We start from the raw sequence: 18,982 nt of genomic DNA on the forward strand, positions 1-18,982 counted from the left end.
GCCTCTCTCTCTCTCTCTTTCTCTCTCTCTCTCTCTCTCTTCTTCCTCCTTTTCCTGCCTCCGGCTCCACACTTACACTTGCAGATGAGATCAGTAATGAATTCATGGATGGACGCCATGAAAAAGCCGAGTAGAGTCGAGCTCCCGAGGGAATAAACTCATGATGTTTAATGACTTCTCGGCCTTTCTGGTGTCGCCCCCAGGGGGTGGGGGTGAGGGGTGAGCGGTGGGGTGGGGGTGGGATTCTGATTTCACTGTTAATAATCCCACGTGTTATTTCTTGTCGTGTAATGACCAGCAGAGCTGCTGGTGGCTCCTGGTAATCTGCTTTACGTCCCAGTTTGTGAGGCCTGGAGGTTGTGAGTAACACACAAACACATTTATACATTTCTTTTTCTCCGACATTCACTGAAACTGAAACATACCAGTGCAAGGTTTTGTAAGGCATTAGTGTTCTCCTCCTGGTCTTTTTCTGTCCAGCCGCCGACGCAGCCATCAGCCTGGAAGACAGAAACAGCATGAAGCATTGTGGCACCGCAGAAAAAAATACAAAGAAACGTGGGTTTAGTTTAGCCTACTTAATTCGGATGACAGATGGACTAGATTTGCCTCACGGGACAACATAATGAGTGTAAGAAAGTTGAGAACAGAGAGTTTGGGAGGACTTCCCACTCCAGCCGAATCAGTGAAGGCTGCAGGCTTTCTCATTCTGTGACTGCAGTGGGTTTCAAAGTGGGCTACAGGGACCCCGAGCTGTCCTCAGAGCCGGTGCAGAAAGGTCGTCCAGCCACTGAGACCTTCACTTCACCAGAATATGTCAAGTGAGCGACTCCTCTAGTTAACATGTCATATAAATCAATTCAGATGAAATCAGTCTTTAATTCTTTTAAACTGAAATGTTAAGGATCCAGATTCCAAAACCGCAACGTGAATTCTGCCGAGTTTCAGACTCGTGCTAATAGATTTTAATATTTGGCATGTGATCAAGTAAGAATAACACCGTTCAAATTCGGCTTTTATCGGTTGGAAAGTATTTCACTTCCCCATTCGATTGTTTCCCATCAGATGAGCTCTGAGCCGCCGCAAGTACAAAATAACGGGATTTCATGAAGTCGGTTGTGCTGGTGGAGGTTATCAAAGGGATCGCAAATACATTTCAATTCAAAAAGGAAAAAGGAAAAAAGCTCATTCTGATATGATTGGTGAAAAAGTCAAACTTCTGAGGTCCAACACAAAAACACATCTTTTCTAATGTCTGCAAATGGAAGTCGTGGGGGTTCTGAAGAGGAAACGTCTCTCAGCACAAAAACAACCTCATCTCTGCTGGAGGCAGAGCCGATTTCTGGCTCTCGTAGAGTTTCGTTTAAACTGAACGCTCGGTCGCTAACCCTGTTAGCTATGGATATATTACTTAAATACTTGTTTTAAATATAAATATATGTTTAAAAAAATTTTCATTCAAAGTTTTGTACTATTTTAATAATTTTATATCTATTCAAGAACATTTTATTTAAAAAATATATATTTAGAACTTGCCCACATATACCACTAGAGGGAGCACAGGCACCACAGTTTGAAAATCACGGCCTTTGCATACTAATGCATCTAAAGTACATCAAGCAGCGCGTAGCGTCTACTCAGTCGCTTAAATCTGGCAGTTCTGCATCGAGGTTATATGAACTGTGAAGTAGTTCACCACCATAACTCTAGGGGGGGTAGAAGTATTTGTCAAAGCGTTGTGCCAAAACCAGAATCTTGTGGCGTGTGCTGTTCACTCGAGTTTAACAGCTTTTCCAATTAAGTGCACAGTTAATACACCATCGTCTGGATCACATGGAGTTTAACATGCTCCATGGCATAGTAGAGGACCAATCACATAGTCCTTCCGGTCTATGATGTAGTAGAATGGACCAATCACAGCCCTTGTGGTCTATGCTGTAGTAGAATGGACCAATCACAGCCCTTGTGGTCCATGATGTAGTAGAATGGACCAATCACATCCCTTGTGGTCTATGATGTAGTGGAATGGACCAATCACAGCCTTTGCGGTCTGTGTACTTTCCCTTGCATTTTGTGCTGAACGCTTAGATGGGGCGGCTGGAGGTGTGCGTCAGTAGATATACAGAGGCTGTGCTGAGGTGGTTTGCAGCAATGCGTTGTTTTTGCATATGGAGAATAAACAATTTTTACACCTGCTTAACAAAAACTGACGCAACCACGAAAAACACGAACAACGTGAACTCTCGAGGTCAAGACACGTCGGTGTTGATAGAGAGCAATGACATTCAGAGGAAACCAAGTTTCCTTTCGAATGTTTAGATATCTTGCAAGAGGGATTAAAGCCGGACACAACACAAAGTCCTGGCACAGGGAATCCTTCAAACGCAGAGTTGAGAACATACTTATAGTGAATGAGCAATGGGAGTTTTCTGTCTTGGATACTTCATAGACGATGGATGGATCTCCAAATCATTTTGTGGTGGTTGACCTCTTTAATGTTCAGTATAAAAAGCTTTTCCTCTCGGTCTCCTCCTTTCGTGGCGTGCTCGCTCATTTTGAGGCCTGCTAATTACAGCTATTGGCTAATCTGAATGACAGCCTTGCACAGAAGTGCCCACCTAATGAGACAATGCAGTGTCATAACACGGTGTTACTACCATGAATCTTCCCGTTTCTCACTGAGCAACTAAGTGACTGTCAATTAAATGCAATTAGCTTTTTTATATGGGGATTCTAATTTCACGAGTGCTGAAATTAATGTGTCAGCATGGGCAATTACACAGACACATGTGGGCTGCGGCAGGAAAAAACAAAACAAAGCAGTGACAATAAAGGCTTTTCAGCAGCAGCCACTGAAAAGCCAACCATGACGTGACAGACGCACTAACAGCCCCCCGGTGGGCTCGGAGGATTCGTCAGGCCGACAGTCACAACGATGGAGCGGCGAGGGAAATAAGCCGAGAAAGAAACAGCGCCGTCAGACTGAAGTTACAGTGTTCAGTGGTCTTCGAGGGGGCCAGGCAGCTGAAGGAAGTGGATTACAAGGCACGGCAGAATGAGGTCTCTAGATTAATGTGGCCACCAGTGAGACATCAATACTACAGAGTTGCGGACGGCTGTCATGAGTCAGCTGGAGGAAGGGCAGCTGAAATATCACAATACTGGGCTTTACAGGCTGAAGTTCGGACTTGAGCAAAACAAAAGGAAAGATGGTACTTTATTGCATTTGTTCATGTTGCATTCCACTTTGTTAGCTCAGGGGGAACATAAAACAAACCAGTGAGTACCAACCACTACACCAACAAGATACTGTGGGTCGGTGTAATGACTGATTTACTCATTAAGATCAGCTGAAGTGACACCAGTCAGCAGGAGAAAGTTGCTCTTTAATCTGGATGTTGGTGGGAGGAAGATGCTCTGTAATCTAGATGTTAGGATAAAAGTTACGTATGTACATTAGGTGATCTCTGTAGTTTTGGTTGAATGCTTGGATCAGTATCAGGCTTCATATAACCTGCATGGAATGACAGTTGCTGCTGCTGCTTGTGGTGCAAATTACACTCAGACCAGTTTGACATAATTTACCCAGAGACGCTGAATTCACCAGATTTGCCTCTTATTGATAAGGTAAAGGCGTCAGGACGTTAATGGAATATGTTGAGCTTGAAAACATCATGGAGGACTGACAAGTGTTTGTCAAAGTGTTGTGAACAGGCGGCATACCGTAGCAGGTACAGTGTGTCCTCCATCATGGACCACAAGATGTCCTCCATCATGGAGCACTGAGTGTCCTCCATCATGGACCACCAGATGTCCTCCATCATGGACCACCGGGGGGATGTGGTTGCAGTGACCTGCTGGACGCAGGACTCCGAGACGTCCGTGCCAGGGTTGATGGGATTCCTGCTCACGGTGCAAAACCAGCCTGTCATAGAACTCCAGATCCTGGGGAGCCACCAGACTCCTGACCTCAGTCAGCATGGAAAGCTGGAGGGATGGAGAGGACAGACTTGAGCAGATGATGGCAGAGTTTGCGGCGGCCGTAGTCGGACGTCGTACATACCTTTGCGTGAGTGTTGAAGAGCTCAAACAGAGCCATGGTCAGTGGCTCCACTCCGATGTGTCCGTCCTGATACTCCTGCATGTAGTAGACCATGGTCTGCCTCTCGGCCTCAGTCAGCAGCATGTAGGCCTGCTGTTCCAGAGACACCTGAGCCCCTGGTGGACCCACACCTCTGTATCCAGCCGGCTGCAGAGGTAGAAGAGGTAGAAGGTGGAGGAAGAAAGAAGTCAAACTGGATGGATGAAGGAAGGTATCCAGTTGTACAACACTGAGATGCCTTTACATATCTCTTCTTGTTGCACCAAAATATTGTCAATTCCATCCTCATCCTACCACCTGGTTGGTTCCCTAGTTGAGCTCCTCAGATACCGACCAATCTGATATTCGATACCCCCAACTGACTTGTCAATGTTTTGTAGTTTTGGTAATGTAATTATATGAAGCATGTTGTGGATTTTTCAGAGTTTTAGTCCAACTCTAGTCAAGTGGTTCCCAACCGGGGTCCTCGGTTCCCCTCAACCAGGGATCTGGGCTGAGGCTTTACCTGTTCTTTGACTTGGTAGAATACAATCTGAATGAGATACTTTTTATAATCTAAAGCATATTGGGAGGAAGATGACCAAAGAACTAGTTACTTGTTAAGTGTGGTTGGTGGTAAATGAAAGCACTCAGCGGCTGAACCAAACTCATCACACTTTTGGAGGAAAGTGAGCACTTCGAATCTGCAGAGTCACTCAGTCAGAAAGACTACGACTGCAGGAATCCGTCATCGTCATCTTCATAAGCCACTCGACTCGGGAGCGGCTCCTCGTGCCTCTGGTGAATTGACGGAGTGTCATCCTGGACCCCGTGGCTCTGCACAGACTCAATACAATCGACCTCCAACAAATTGCAGCTTACTGTGCTTCAAGCTGGTAGATTTGCATCAGTGAAGGCCTCGCAGAGAGGGGAAGCTCTCACTGTTATCCACCCGGCTGAAAAATCGATACTTTTTGAGAGATTTCAGATTAAGTTTGACCTTGAGTCTTCTTCTGTCAAGTAAGAGGATTGACTTTATGAGTACCGACATGATAAGAGAGGAAACGGATCACTTTGAAAGCTTGAGGTTGGAAGGAATAAACTGTGAGTGAGCTTCAGTCTGAGCTCTGGTTGTTTCTGATACATAAAAAAACTGACACTGGAAATAAAGTGCACGGAATGAGATCAATTCCTCAAAGGAAAACCCGGCAGAGGTGGAATGAAACAACATTCTCTGGCTTGAGAAGATTTCCCAGGAGTATTTTTCCGTTTCCTCCTAGCAGGTTAGATATGTGTTTTCAATCATAACAGTGTAAATAACATTCACGTTATCTAGTGGCTACATGTTTAGCGTTAGCTGGTGGCTACAAGTTTAGCATTAGCTGGTGGCTACAAGTTTAGCATTAGCTGGGGGCTTCATGTTTATCTTTAGCAAGTAGCTTTATGTTTTGCATTTGCTTGTGGCTACATGTTAGCATTTAGCTAATACACAGATTTGAATTTTGTGGGGATCTTTGAATTCTTTCCTGATATTTTGCACACGGCTTATCCACGTTTCCATCCCACAGTTTTTAAACCGAAACTTACAACCAGATGATGCGAAAGGTATTTTCACTGTACGAATTTAGACTGTATGTATATAAATAAGCATAATTAAATGCCTGTTTTGTGTACTGAATATTTTGCCTGTATTCAATTACGGTAATTTACAGTAACATGTCAATGTCCAAAATCCAATTTTTAGTCACTTAAAATGTTACATTTCCAATTCTTTGGATGACACATAGAATATGTTGGCAGGTCCTGACTAAAGGTACACAACCAATGACATACATTTTATCTTATCATTTGATTCAATTTCAAAAGAATATAAAAATGAATTATAGCTATTGACTCAAATTAAAACTTAAAATTAAATCAAATTTTTATTATTTCAGCAATAATTCAGTTCCTACTAAGTTGGCTTCACAGTGAGAAGATGTGGGACTTCAGGAGCAGTGGTTACTTCTTGAATATCTACAGTTAACGTCTTCATGGTTTTTCTAAACTTCACACGGGACAGATTTGGCACTTTTGTCGCAGATTTCATCCCTGAGGCCATTTCTCCGACACGCCTGACCCAGATACTTCTCAACGTTGACATTTATGATTTAACCCCCTCTTGCTACGGTTATATTCGCTGTAAATACAAATTGTACTAACATCCCTCATCATTTGACTGCCGCTGCTTTCTCAGTGACGGCGGCTTGAATGCAGCAGACGGGCTAAATGTCACCGCGCTGCGCCTGGAGCCCACGTTAAAAACAAGACAACACGAATAAACAATAAACTCACAGAGGAAACAAAAATCCTTGTGTTTGATTACATCAAAATCCTCTTACATGCACAGTCGGGTTCAATGCATCCCGACGCAATACAAACTGAATCTCCTACAGATGAGAAACCATCCATCCAAAGTCTGAACCCGACAGCTGAGGCTGATTTCTGTCTGCGGAGACGTCCTGCTGTCTGGGTTTGGGGATGAATCCACTGGGACTGTAAACTACATCTGTGGCCGCGGTTCCTACAGCAGCTTTGGTAGCAGATGCAGACAGATTGCTTCCAGAAAGGGTCGTGGAGATCCGGCCGTCTCCTGAGAGTCCAGCCTGAAAAGACTTCATGTGAACGAAAAACTGATGCAAGCGTCTGAAAGTTTTCATACAGAATTTTTTTAAACTGAGAAGTTGCTGTGCTCACATTTAAAGGCTGTATTGTTCTTCTATTCGGCTTTCCAAAATAAAACTCTAACAATCGGGTTCATACCTTATTTCTAAAGTTCCACCTAACAAAAAACGGCCAACAAAGATATTGTTATCGGGTTTATTATGCCTCCAGTTTGTTTATAACTATTTTCCTTTCTTTTTTTCCAGTCAAGTAGGTTTTTAAACACATACCTTTGACATATTTCGACGATGTTCTTCCCTCTTCACGACTTGTCTGATGAAGACGGAAAAACACCATCGAAACTTGACTAAAGTGTGTTTTAAAACCCTGCTTGCCTGATGTGAAAAAAGCTAATTACTTATGAGCCAACAAAGATGTAATCTGATCTAATCTGATGTAACCTGGTGTCATCTGTGACCACAGAATAACTCGTTTGATGTTAATTGTCCACTAACTTTTTAATAATGTGGTGAAATTCAATCGACCCAACCTGCTTTAAAGCTGTAAAATCTTCATTCAATGTATAATCAAGTAAGGAAAAGTGTTGTCACCAGCCAGATTCTTCAGACTTTTTAACCTCAAACAGGCCTAAATACCACATAAATAACTACTCCTAAACTAGTCTAACACTGGTCTAACATATACAAAACACCCATTGAAAAAAAAATAATTTAAAATTTAAATAGGTTTCACTTGTATATCACTTATTGCACTTTTCCACCACTTGAACAGTCCCCAAATCTAACATACATAGGCCAAAAACCTGTCATAACAACGCATTAAAAAGTTGAAAGTCTTTAAAAAGATGTGTCGTGAGCGGTCAGCCAATCACATTTTGGGGGCGGGGTCTTTTTTGAAACCCACTGCCTCCTGTGATGAGCTGGTTTTCAGTGGTGTGCCCTGTTCGACTCTCTGAGATACAAACGATGAACACTTGTGTCCTTCAGAAGCTGCTCAGCTCTCGGAGCTGCTCCTTCGTGTCGCTCGCTCATTAACGGATCGCTGGAGGCAGTCTCAAATGCTCGTTGGACGTGCGTTAAATCAACGTGGCCAACCGTCCAATGTTAAATTACAAAGCTCGTTAGGCCTCGTCTGCCCGGGGCTCAGAAACAGGACCCTTTTCTGAAGAATAGCTGTTTAATTAAAGCCCGAGCTGTGATGCAGAATGTATTGGTTTTCTGCACATAATAGCATGTATCTTAGCTGTTTGAGCTGCCAATGGAGATTGCTTACTAAAAGATGCATGGGAGGAGGGGGTGGGGGGGATAGACGGCCCCTCAGGCGACAAGTCTGAGAAGCTTTCTGGATTTCATTTTCCCTTCAATATTCAAGTTAGGGATGAAAAAAAAAACACATCAATAACAATAATTCATTGATGCTGATTTAATTGCGCCAGATTCTGTGGCCATCTATGAACCAATCAGAGAGCAGACTGACTGACACGTTGGATGCTATCACATTGCTCCTACGTTTTTGTTAGCCAGGTAGCACTTGCACCACGTGTTAAGTCGTAATGAAGTAAATCCTCAGTTGAATCAAAAACTTCTCCATTGATCGTAATGTCTATCGAGACAGGTATACCTGTAGTATTCCAGTCTGGTCTTGGCCTTAATTCGGTTTCAGATTAGGTGGTCAAAACTACGACACTGGTCACATCAACCTGTTTCCTGTTATGTCTGATATATTTCTATATAGTAGCCGTGTCTGAGCAGTGTTGCCGTCATGTTTCATGGCTTTCTGAAAGCATCTTTACTCAGACTTGATTTAAAAACATGTTTGTCTGTCTTAGCAGAGTTTCCTCCATGTAACTGAGCGACTTTCAGGTTACTTCATGCTTTTAGACTGTTAAGGAACCAAACGGTGGGTCGTCCCCATCAGTGGATCTTTGTGCTTTGATGCTGTTTTTCTCATCATGATCGATGGTTCTTGATGCCCACTGTAGGGATCAGGAGTTTGCATTAACCAGACATTGAGCCTGACATCAAGATATGCAGAACACCATTTATGCATGCGCTGCCTGTCTCTAAAGTCCAGCTTCTGATGAGAGGGAGCACTAATGGGGAGTTTCCGAGAAGAAGACCTAATACCTGGCAGCTACGTGGCTTCATGCCACAGGTTGGTGGTAAAAACCATGGAAACTGACTAGAAACTGCCGGAGCATCGCTGTTGTTTCAAATGGGGACTGATACTGCTGCATATGAGGCTTTGTGAAGTTCAGTCAAGGAAAGATGTACAAAACCACAATGTCAAGAGCTTTGGTAACAATAAGAAAAGAAATCCCTATGAACTCCTACCCACTGAATCATCTCCAGGAACCTGGATTCTTCCTGGAGGTGAGTCCGTGGGGAATAAAATTCTACCTTGACGGAGAAGCTCTGACATTCTTTCTGGCTTTTATTAGTCCGTGTGTTGGTGAGCTATAACAGCGCTACCTTCTTCGATTAGAGAAACAGCAGGACAGATTATGACCCTCTGAATACCAAATGACGCTGTTCGCTGCTCCACACACAGAGGTGACCCCGTGTGTGCGCGTGTGTGTGTGTGTGTGTGTGTGTCTGTGTGTGTGTGTGTGTGTGTGTGTGTGTGTGTGTGTGTGTGTGTGTGTGTGTGTGTGTTCAATTTGTGCTTCTGTGTTTATGCTTTAGATTTGTATGCACGCGGGAATGTGCGTATGTTGTCATGCTGAATGTACATAGTTTGATTTCTAAAGCTGCTGCTGGTGCATAGACAACAGTGGTGTGGGCGGGGCTTAGACATTCCTGCATTCCTATTGGTTGCTGAATGAGGACACGCCCTCAGTGCAGGACGAGTCACCAGGTGTTTTACAAGAAGAGAACTTGAGAGAGAGAACGAAGGGAACTTTATGTAGAAATAGTTCAATAATGATCATTTTTGACTAGTTGTTTGTTTTTGTTTTTTTTAATTTAGCACAGATGAGGAGATGAATTTAGGACATAAAAAGAGAAAAATTTCATTTTTATATCATGGGATGTTTAATTGAATCCTGAGTGAATGTGGAGCTGCACATGTACGAGTGTGTAGGCTGTCTTACCTTTCCCAGGACCGGCGTCGCTCTGGCTGAAGACGGTCTGCTGCAAAAACAAACCAGATCAGCATTTTTACACATTTTAACTGATGATTCCTGCTGCTGATCGCCTTGCGTAGTAAATATTATCAGTTTGATTTAAAATAGCTGTGAACACCAAGAAAACGCTAAGCTTCAATCATACACTCGTAAATTATACGACTACTACAACTAAATGCTTGTATTTACTATTTCTTTATGTTTTGGAGGATTTTTTTCCCAAAATTTTTTTATATATTATGTTTACAATTAGTGCCGCTAATTGACAGCAACACTGTAAACTAATTTCTTAATCTTATGAAAAAGTTTGATTCCGATTGTTTTTGATGCACTATTAGACTTTTTTTTGTGGTTTTATTGTGATCCTGTCCCCCGGTTTTCCTCCAGTGTAGACTTTGAATCAGAGAAGCTTCAGCATCAGTTCCTCCGCTCCTCCTCATTTCTTCTGCCTGTAGCGCATTAAAAACCCCTTCAGGCTTGCCTGAGGCAGCACGAAGAGGAAAAGCCCCTGAGCAACAGGAGTGTAATGAAGCCGAGAGCATCTGATTTCGGAGGCGGCAGCTGGCTGCTGAACGTCCTCCCCCAGAAAACTCTCCGTCAGGTCGCAGCGGCAGATGGAAAGGAGGAAAGAATCACAGCAGAGCTGTCCAACACGATCCCCCGAAGAAACACTCTCATCACATTATGGGAAGATAACACAGCGAGTCCATAACAGGAGCTTTCAGACGAGGGTTCTGCCTCCTTTAGACCTTTGCTACATCAGAGCGATCAGTTGGATATGTTGGTGGAGGAAGACACGAGGGAAAAGACGGAGTGAAAACGGAAAACTTTCGTAGCGTTACGGTGTCTGTTTACTCAATAACGGAGCTCGGAGCCACTGACAACATAACTGTTTCAAAAAGTTCCGCCTTGGGAGCCATTTTTCAAAGTGCTCTTGCTCCGTCTCCATGGAAACAGTGGGAAATTAAACTTTTCAGCTCCTGTGCATGCACACCATTTAGTAAAATATTTCGTCCGCACATGCGCGACTAGATGGACGTCAACAACAATAGCGGCCTCCAGAGCATCATTACTCCAAGTACACATTCTCCTGGGACTTGGTAGTTTTATAGTTTAGTGCCACAATAATAACAATCCAACTTGGTCGTCTGTCAATACGAATGTTCATGTACTCCCATTGTTAGGAGCATATGTCCATGGACGTCATTTTGTTTGGCAGGACCCCGCAGTGCCGAACTTTCTTCTTGTTCTTATGGAGTATGAATCGGCCTTTAGATTACAGTAAATGTCTCTGGTTCTGTCTGTAAAAGAAACTTCAAATTCAATCGTGTCGAACCAGCACCGGTAAAAAATTATTTGCAAATTATTTCAGATAACAACAATCTCTTTTATCTTTGGGGCAAATTGGGACAGGAAGGCTACATCTGATTGTTCCCGTAGAGCAGAGATGCAAAGAAGTATATCTCGATATGCAAATGGTAAAAAAATCAAAAGGCATTTCTGCTCCAGGTTCTTAGTTCTAGTATTTACTTTTAAAAATTCTTTCAGAGTCATGTGCTCACCTGGTGCTGCAGCCGACACTGGGGTGGACCGCGGGTTGGACCGCGGGGTGGACCGCAGGGTGGACTGCAGGGTGGCCCGCCGGGTGGCCTGTGGGGGGGTTGATACCGGTGCTGACATTGGCGTGGTTCAAGGCAGCAGCAGGAGCAGCGTTGGGGTTGGTCGTAGCATTTGTCTCGGCTATCATTGGACTGCAGAGCCATTTGGTCTCGTCCACCACGGTGCGAGCGTGGGGCAGGCGGCCCACGTCCCTCACTTTGACCAGCAGGTGGCGCCCCGTCTTGAGGATGTGGACGGCCTCGTCGTGGGAGATGGTGATGAAGCTCTGACCGTTCACCTCCAGCATCTGGTCCCCCACCTGCAACCGAGCAGAGCCCCCTACTGAGTGCAAAGTAGGAGCCAAGTCTTTACATGTTCAACTCTGTAGGTTCTCAAAATATTAAACGAAATCCTCAGTTCATGTTCGAATGATTGTCAAATAATTAAATAATGAGCCGAGTTGGTCAAAATCAAGTCAAATCAGCTTGTACTAACATGAAGCTGACGCTAAATAAGACAAATAAATTACAGGAGATACAAACTTTTTAATGATTTTACTGGTTTGTGGAGTTGTGGCTGAATTCAAACTTCTGCTAACAAATAAGTAACCCACGCTGCGACTAACACAGATCTAAGGCCCTGTTCTTAATATACTCAATATACAGCATTTCCTAGCAACCAATGAAATGGGTTTTACATGAATCCCTGACAGCCCTTACTCACAAAAATTCGAAACGCAATGAAACTAGTAATACCAGGTTGTGCTGACATGGTGGTAAAGCAAATGTTAATTGCATTACATAATCATGTAATTTGTACAATTGCCCCGATTGTGTACAAAGATGTTAGAACAGTGATGTTATGCTGGTTCTAATACAAAGCTAATTTAGTTTCAGGAAACATAAAATTTTACAAAATATTAATTTGTCAAAATTCATCTGGAGGCACACAAATTCAAAAAATATTGAGTTATCATGTTTTTAACGTGACTTCTGAAAATATTCATTAGCATCTATTTCACTGTAGTTAGCTGCATCAGAAATGCTAACAAACAGATAACGTAGAGCGGACGTTAACGCTACTTAAATAAGAGGAAATACAAACTTTTCAATAAGATACGCCCAAAGTTCTCAACCTGATGCAAACAGGAAAGCTAGCAAACAATGAACAACAGCTGGTTCCAACATGTCGCTAAAACTAATGCCTGCCCAACTTCTGCTGACAGAAATGCTAACAAATGAATAACAACAGCTAACATGTCACCAAAACTAATACCAGTTAAATTACAGAGATTTCACACTTTTAAATGATCAGCTAATTTGTGCAGATGCATAATTGCTAATAAACATGAAACATCAGTTAGTGCTGACAAAGAACTAAAGCTACCATAAATAAATTAGGGGAATAACACATTTTCCAATGATCTGATTTAAGGAGAAACACCTGAGGCTGAAGTCTGCTTGACCTAGAAAAAAAAAAAAAAAGAGCTAAAGCATCAAAAAGACTGAAAAATGACCACATTGTTATATAATTATCAATGGACGTGTTAAAACGGTTGTGATGTGATCAGAGGAGGAATTAGCACAACAAGGTTTTGTTCTCATCAAATAAAAAAATAAATGATAGCAGGTGACTCAGAGAACTGTGCTTGTGTTATTCTGGATCCAGAGGTATTGTTATTAAAGACTCATCACTTGTGAGCAGCCCTGACTCACGGTTAAGTGAGATGTAGGAGTCGCTCCTGCTGATGGAGGCAATTGACTTTCTGAGGAGAAACAGATGAATGCTGGGAGCCGTGAGATGTTTGCTACCAGCGGCACACTGTGTGACATTCAACAGATGGGCTCCAGTTATCGGCCCCCTCTGTCCCCGCTATTGATATTAAGTGTTGACCCTCCTGCATTGACCCTCCTGATGTTGCCTCGTCTTGGGTCTGAACAGGCTATTTGTCCACATTAGAGGAGGTCCTGTGGTGCTGAGGCAGCAGTCAGAGAGCCTGTTAGCACGACGCTGAGAGGATGAACGACATCCTGCATCCTCCTCCACCTCACGGTCGTCATAAAACTTTTCACATTCAGGAATCCTATAACGAAAGTAATGTTGTTTGCTACTGGTACTGCTATACTGAGATCCTGATTACTAGATGAGGAGTGCATCATTAATCTAATTAACTAAACAAAAAATGGCCCACTGTAAGTAGCTTTAGCCTGCATCCAGGGAAGCTGTGATTAGCAGTAGCATGGTTAAATAGCATTTCGCTTTCCTTTATAAGAGCTGTCTGAAGGTCTGTTTCTTTCATGAAATTCTAACATGTAGATTACAGAGCATCTTCCTCCCACTAACTGACGTAAATTCAGCTGACATTCAGATTATAGAGGGTATAGCATAATGAGTTTGAACTGAGTTCCATCTGTCTTCCAAATAAAGTTACTTAAAAGCACGTTAATTTTTCACCTCCAGCATATCTTCCTTTCTGTCATATTGAGTTGTGTTTGGAGGTTTTGCTTTTTCCTGTTTTTGTGGTTGGACAGATTATTTCTGCTGATTAAAGCATTAAAACTCAACATCTGAAAACTTCACCGCCAGCGTCTCGTTCAGACGGACAGTCGATAACTCAAACCCCGCTCAGTCAGCAGGTATTACACTGTCTGTCAGGTTTCACACAGACAGAGTGAAGCCTTTTATAACAGAATTCTTTGTACCATCCCCTGAGCTCTTGTAGTTCAGAGGCCACATACAGCTTGCTTGGATCTCACTTGGGCAGCACGAGTACGGAAGATTTTTAAAAATACAACTGAGAAATGTGACAACTCCCACAGTGTCTTTCAGTTTCATTACAAAAAAGTCCAGAAAATGCAGAAAATGTTCACGTTTAATGAGGGTTTTTCCCCCCAAAATCCTTCAAGTACTTTGTCCTGTCCATCCGAGCAGTACCAGCAGTAACCATGAGGGGCAGTGTGACCATCGATTGACTGATTGAGACACGAAGAAAAAGAAACATGGTGGAATATTTTAAGGATTGTTAATCAAAAACTTTATATGACAATGGCATTAGACAGAGCATTGCGCTCCACCATTGGACTGTCGTGCAAATATGTATTTGATGCACATTTAAGTTTGGTTTTGTTTCCTGTTTTTAATTCACGATTGTTTCTGTAGTTGCTGTGCTGCTTCAAGAACCACGATCTGCCTGAGGTATCCTAACAAAGGGATTCATTCAAGTTTTATCTAATCCAATCTAATCTCCTCTGATATAATCGAATCTCGTGACAAAACTCAACGTGACAGCAAGAGGTTCAATATCTCTCATTAATATTCAATTCAATTTTATTTCTACGGCGCCACAAACAGTCATCTAAAGAGACTTTTACAGAGAAAAACTAGAGAACAAAGAACAAAGGCCTCTAGAACCGGAACAAGAAGCTGAGGAAGTGAGGTCTAAATCAGAAATATATATTCACTACATTAAAAAAAATATATATTATAAATAAAAAATTACATAAATATACAACAACAAAACTTTTTCTACTCTGTTGCCATAAAAACTGCTGTCAAGGACTATTGACTCAGAGCTGCCCCCCAGTGGACGCATTACGTCCAGGATGTGGAGACGTGCAAAGACAGTCATGGAAACGTTGTTCGTAATGGACGCTTTGATTATAGTGTACGTTCTAAAAGAGCCTTTAGCAACTTGTTTACGTGGGAAGACGATAGAAGTCCAGGCACCCTCTGCAACTTCAGCGCAAGCTATCATTTCATCTGTGGGGAAAGTGAAGTTTTGCTTGAAGGAGAGGACGGTTGGAAGTGGAAGTTGGTTTCTGTTGTCATTATAGGGTTCTAAATCCAGGCTCAGGGGTGTTTCTTCCTCCAACACAACCTCAGACCCCGGATTTTAAAGTGAGCAGGAATCCAAGGTCATTGCAACTTTTCCACTTTGTGGCATGTCTGCAGGACACACACACACACACACACACACACACACACACACACACACACACACACACACAGACACATACATAGGCGCAGGCTCCACCCACTCCCCTCTATGAACCAATCACAGCAAAGCACAGCTGGAACCCTCAGTCATCGGCAGCTTCATTGACAGTTTGTCAGCATTATTTCATTTATGTGATTACATGAGATTTTAAAGAGTCTAAACTCTCAAAGACGTCAGATAGTTAACCTGTAATTCAGATCATTGGCGGGATCGCCTTCCAAAGGGAAACTAACGTCATGAAATAACGGATGCAGTGTAGTTCAGATATTAACAAAACAAAAACGAATAGTACATTTAAATCTGGATCAATACATATGTTTTGTAATTTCAAAGTTACGCACAAAACTTAAATGATCATTTTCCGCTCATGGCCGATGTGCAGTACCTTCAGGGGCCACCAGTGGGCTGCAGTCCTCACTTTGGGAAACACTCAGGGGGCTTTTCCAGTAACATGTCTTTAACATAAGACATGTTATTATAGGACCCTAATAAGAGGACATGTTTGTTCTTCTTATTTGTAGAAGAAAGCAATAAGAAAAAAGGAATAATCTTGAGACTGCACTTCCTTGAAAATGACAGTGGGTTCCGGTTTTTTAAAAAGTTAAAGTAATTAAAGGTTTTTATGCTGCCACTTTACTGATCTGGTCCACCTGAGGCCAGATCATGCTGTGTGGCCCCTGATGATGCCTCCCACCTGATTTTTTTTATGCATTCATTAGAGGCTAAAAGCAGCTCTAATGAGTGACAGGATAAAAGTTATGGATATTCATGATCCCCAGAGAGGATATTCATGATTCCTCCCTCAAACAGAATCCGGTTTAACGCCAGTCAGCATGTCAGAGCGGCTAATGTGCACAGCTGAGCTTTTTATTCCCTTTGGATGTGATCCAAGTCACATCTGAAGCCTCTGAGATGTGAAACGGGCCATTATAATGACTGTGTCTTATGATTCACCCACGTTGAGGATGAACTGCAATAACACAAAGGTTACAGTCATCCAACTGTGGTTTTTATGTCCAGTTTTAAGTGTAAATTTAAGCATCTGTGAGTCAACGGGGAGATTAAACATCACATTGACTTTCTTTTTAAATACAAACATGATGCAGCTCAGGTTTACGGGAAGCTGTTAGGAGACAACAGTGAGAGGATAGTTTGCTAAAATAGCAAAAATGCAAAAATCGGCTGACATGGTTGAAATGACTGACGAGGCTAAATTAAGTAAAAGAACATTTTAAGAAACTTGTTAAAAGAGCAAAACTACCAAAAAAAATGAAGCTTTAAGAAGATAAAACTGCTAAAATGGCTTAAAAAGATAAAAAGGCAAAAACAAAAACAGAAATTTAATGGGTAAAATCAAGAACTGCTGGTATTAGTGTAATGTTTTAGTTATAGCCTTTTTAGCAGTTTAGCAATTGAGGTATTTTAGAATTTTACCCGTTTTGATTCTTATTTTAAGAACTGTTGATATTTTAGTAACATTTTAAATACATTTTTGGTGAATATAACAAAACAAAACGTTTCTAAGCCATGATGGGTTTTGGGCTTTTTTTTAATTTGGTGGAAAATGGGTAAAAAAATAATCTTTAGGTTTAAGGCTCATTCTGCACAAGATTAAGAGGTATAGAAGATGGATGAATGGATACTGGCATTAAATCAAATCAAAATTCAAAATCGGAAGTTAGTCTCCAGTTTTGATGATGAAGAAATATTTCGGGCACGCACGCACGCACGCACGCACGCACGCACGCACGCACGCACGCACGCACACACACAAACTGTGAACATCATGTTTTGTCCTTTGGAAAATGTCACATTTTCAAAATTTTGCGGACAGTCCTCTGAAACCACCCAAACATGCAGCAGAGAACAAAACACTTTAAACATTAACAATGGGAGTACATTGATGTTTGTATGGACAGACGACCAAGTTGGATTGTTATTACGGTGTCTGTCGACTATAAAACAACCAAGTCCCAGGAGAACCTGAACTGGGAGTCGTGACAATGGAGGAAACATTGTTATTGTCCAGCGACTGAGCATGTGCAGAACTACTATTTACTACAGCCGTGGTGTGCATGCGCAGTAGCAACGTTTCAGTGAAGTTGCCACGTTTCCACGGAGACGGAGTGTTTTCATAAAGTTGTGTTTTCAGTGACTCTGAGCATCGCTGTTGTGTAAACGAACCCCAAAACGGAAGGAAAGTTTCCCGTTTTAAATGGAAAATGTGTAAACAGAGCCTAAAAGACTTTACTTCCAGTCCCTCCTGTAAAAATCTGCCCCACCACGAAGCTGTTGGTGAATCTGCCACCTCCTTAGAGCTCCTCCTGACTCATATAGCCACCTTTTCTGAGTTAAATTGTACGAGTGCTTCATTAAACCAAAGAGTTTCCACTCTTCCCTATTTATTGTGAAGTCAAGCTCTTAGCTAAGAGTCAAGCTTTTTAATTTCACATCACTAACAGCCTTGTTTTCGTTCCCGTTGAGAGAGGATCCGGTGATGGAGTCTAATTAAATTCAGCCTGATTCGGTTGCTCACTTAGTCGTGTGGGATCGGTGCGTGAAGCAGACTTCGTGGACGTAATAAATGAAGTGTGTGTGAGAGTGCAGATAGCGCAGAGGGAGTGCTGATCGCAGCAGAAAAAGCTGCTCTCACTGTATTACACCACAAATTACTTATTGACTTCCCTCCTCCTCCTCCTCCTCCCTCGCTCCTTCTCACACCAACGTGATGAAGCAGAAGCAGCTTCACTAAAAATCCACCGCTGAGACGTCGGGAGATAACAAGAGCCTCCGTTTACGTGACTATTCACAAACGTGTGTGTGCAACGCCGTCCGTTCGCCACTCGCGTGCTAAAATTAGCCTCCGCACAAACGACGTGGTGAAATACGACGGCGGTGACGGCTTTATGGCTGCGGAGGAGGCCGTTCATCCTCCCGTCGCTGTTCTGCTCACACCTCCTCCTGCAGAGATGATCGACAGGCTGCATTTCATTGATCATTCATGATGAAGTGCGAAGTAAAGTGTCTGTGTGCGTGTGCGTGTGCGTGTGTGTGTGTGTGTGTGTGTGTGCGTGCGTGCGTGCGTGTGTGTCCTTTTCACATCAGCGAGAGGGCAAACTGCTATTTTCAGCGACAGGGGCAGTTTGTGGACCTCCAGGTGGTCACAGAGAGCGAGCGTGAGGAGTTTTAATAAAAATACATCCAGGGTTTTTTTTTTGTTCATCCTCCAACAAACCGTCTCTAACAATCTATCGCAGGTTTTCATGATGTGTACGTTAAGATTGAGGCCACGTTCACACATAGCCAGGTATATACGGAAACAGGTATTTCCCCCTTAACGTTTTCAACAATAACACCCTTCGCACCAGATGGTTTTCAAAACAATTTTCATCTACACAAACCGCCAGCTACTATGAGCCTGCCAGACCTGTAGGTGGCGCTGTAAAGAGAAGAAGAAAACCATGCTTGCCAATCAGAGTACTGGACAAAACACAACAACTGTCACAAATTACTTCCT

General features: G+C 42.6%; 1 protein-coding gene across 1 annotated transcript in view; it reads right to left on the reverse strand.

Annotated features, from left to right (window-relative positions):
• whrnb (whirlin b) overlaps positions 1–18,982 on the reverse strand; it is a gene marked incomplete at both ends in the record, with an annotated part of 69,011 nt that overhangs the window by 8,771 nt on the left and 41,258 nt on the right. The window contains 4 exons of the mRNA XM_080466525.1: positions 3,784–3,987; positions 4,064–4,249; positions 9,837–9,876; positions 11,432–11,787. Coding sequence (XP_080322651.1) covers positions 3,784–3,987; positions 4,064–4,249; positions 9,837–9,876; positions 11,432–11,787 — 786 coding nt within the window. The remainder of the gene's footprint in view (positions 1–3,783; positions 3,988–4,063; positions 4,250–9,836; positions 9,877–11,431; positions 11,788–18,982) is intronic.

The sequence above is a fragment of the Lipophrys pholis genome (genome assembly GCF_963383615.2).
Source record: "Lipophrys pholis genome assembly, chromosome: 7".
NCBI classification, from domain to species: domain Eukaryota; kingdom Metazoa; phylum Chordata; class Actinopteri; order Blenniiformes; family Blenniidae; genus Lipophrys; species Lipophrys pholis.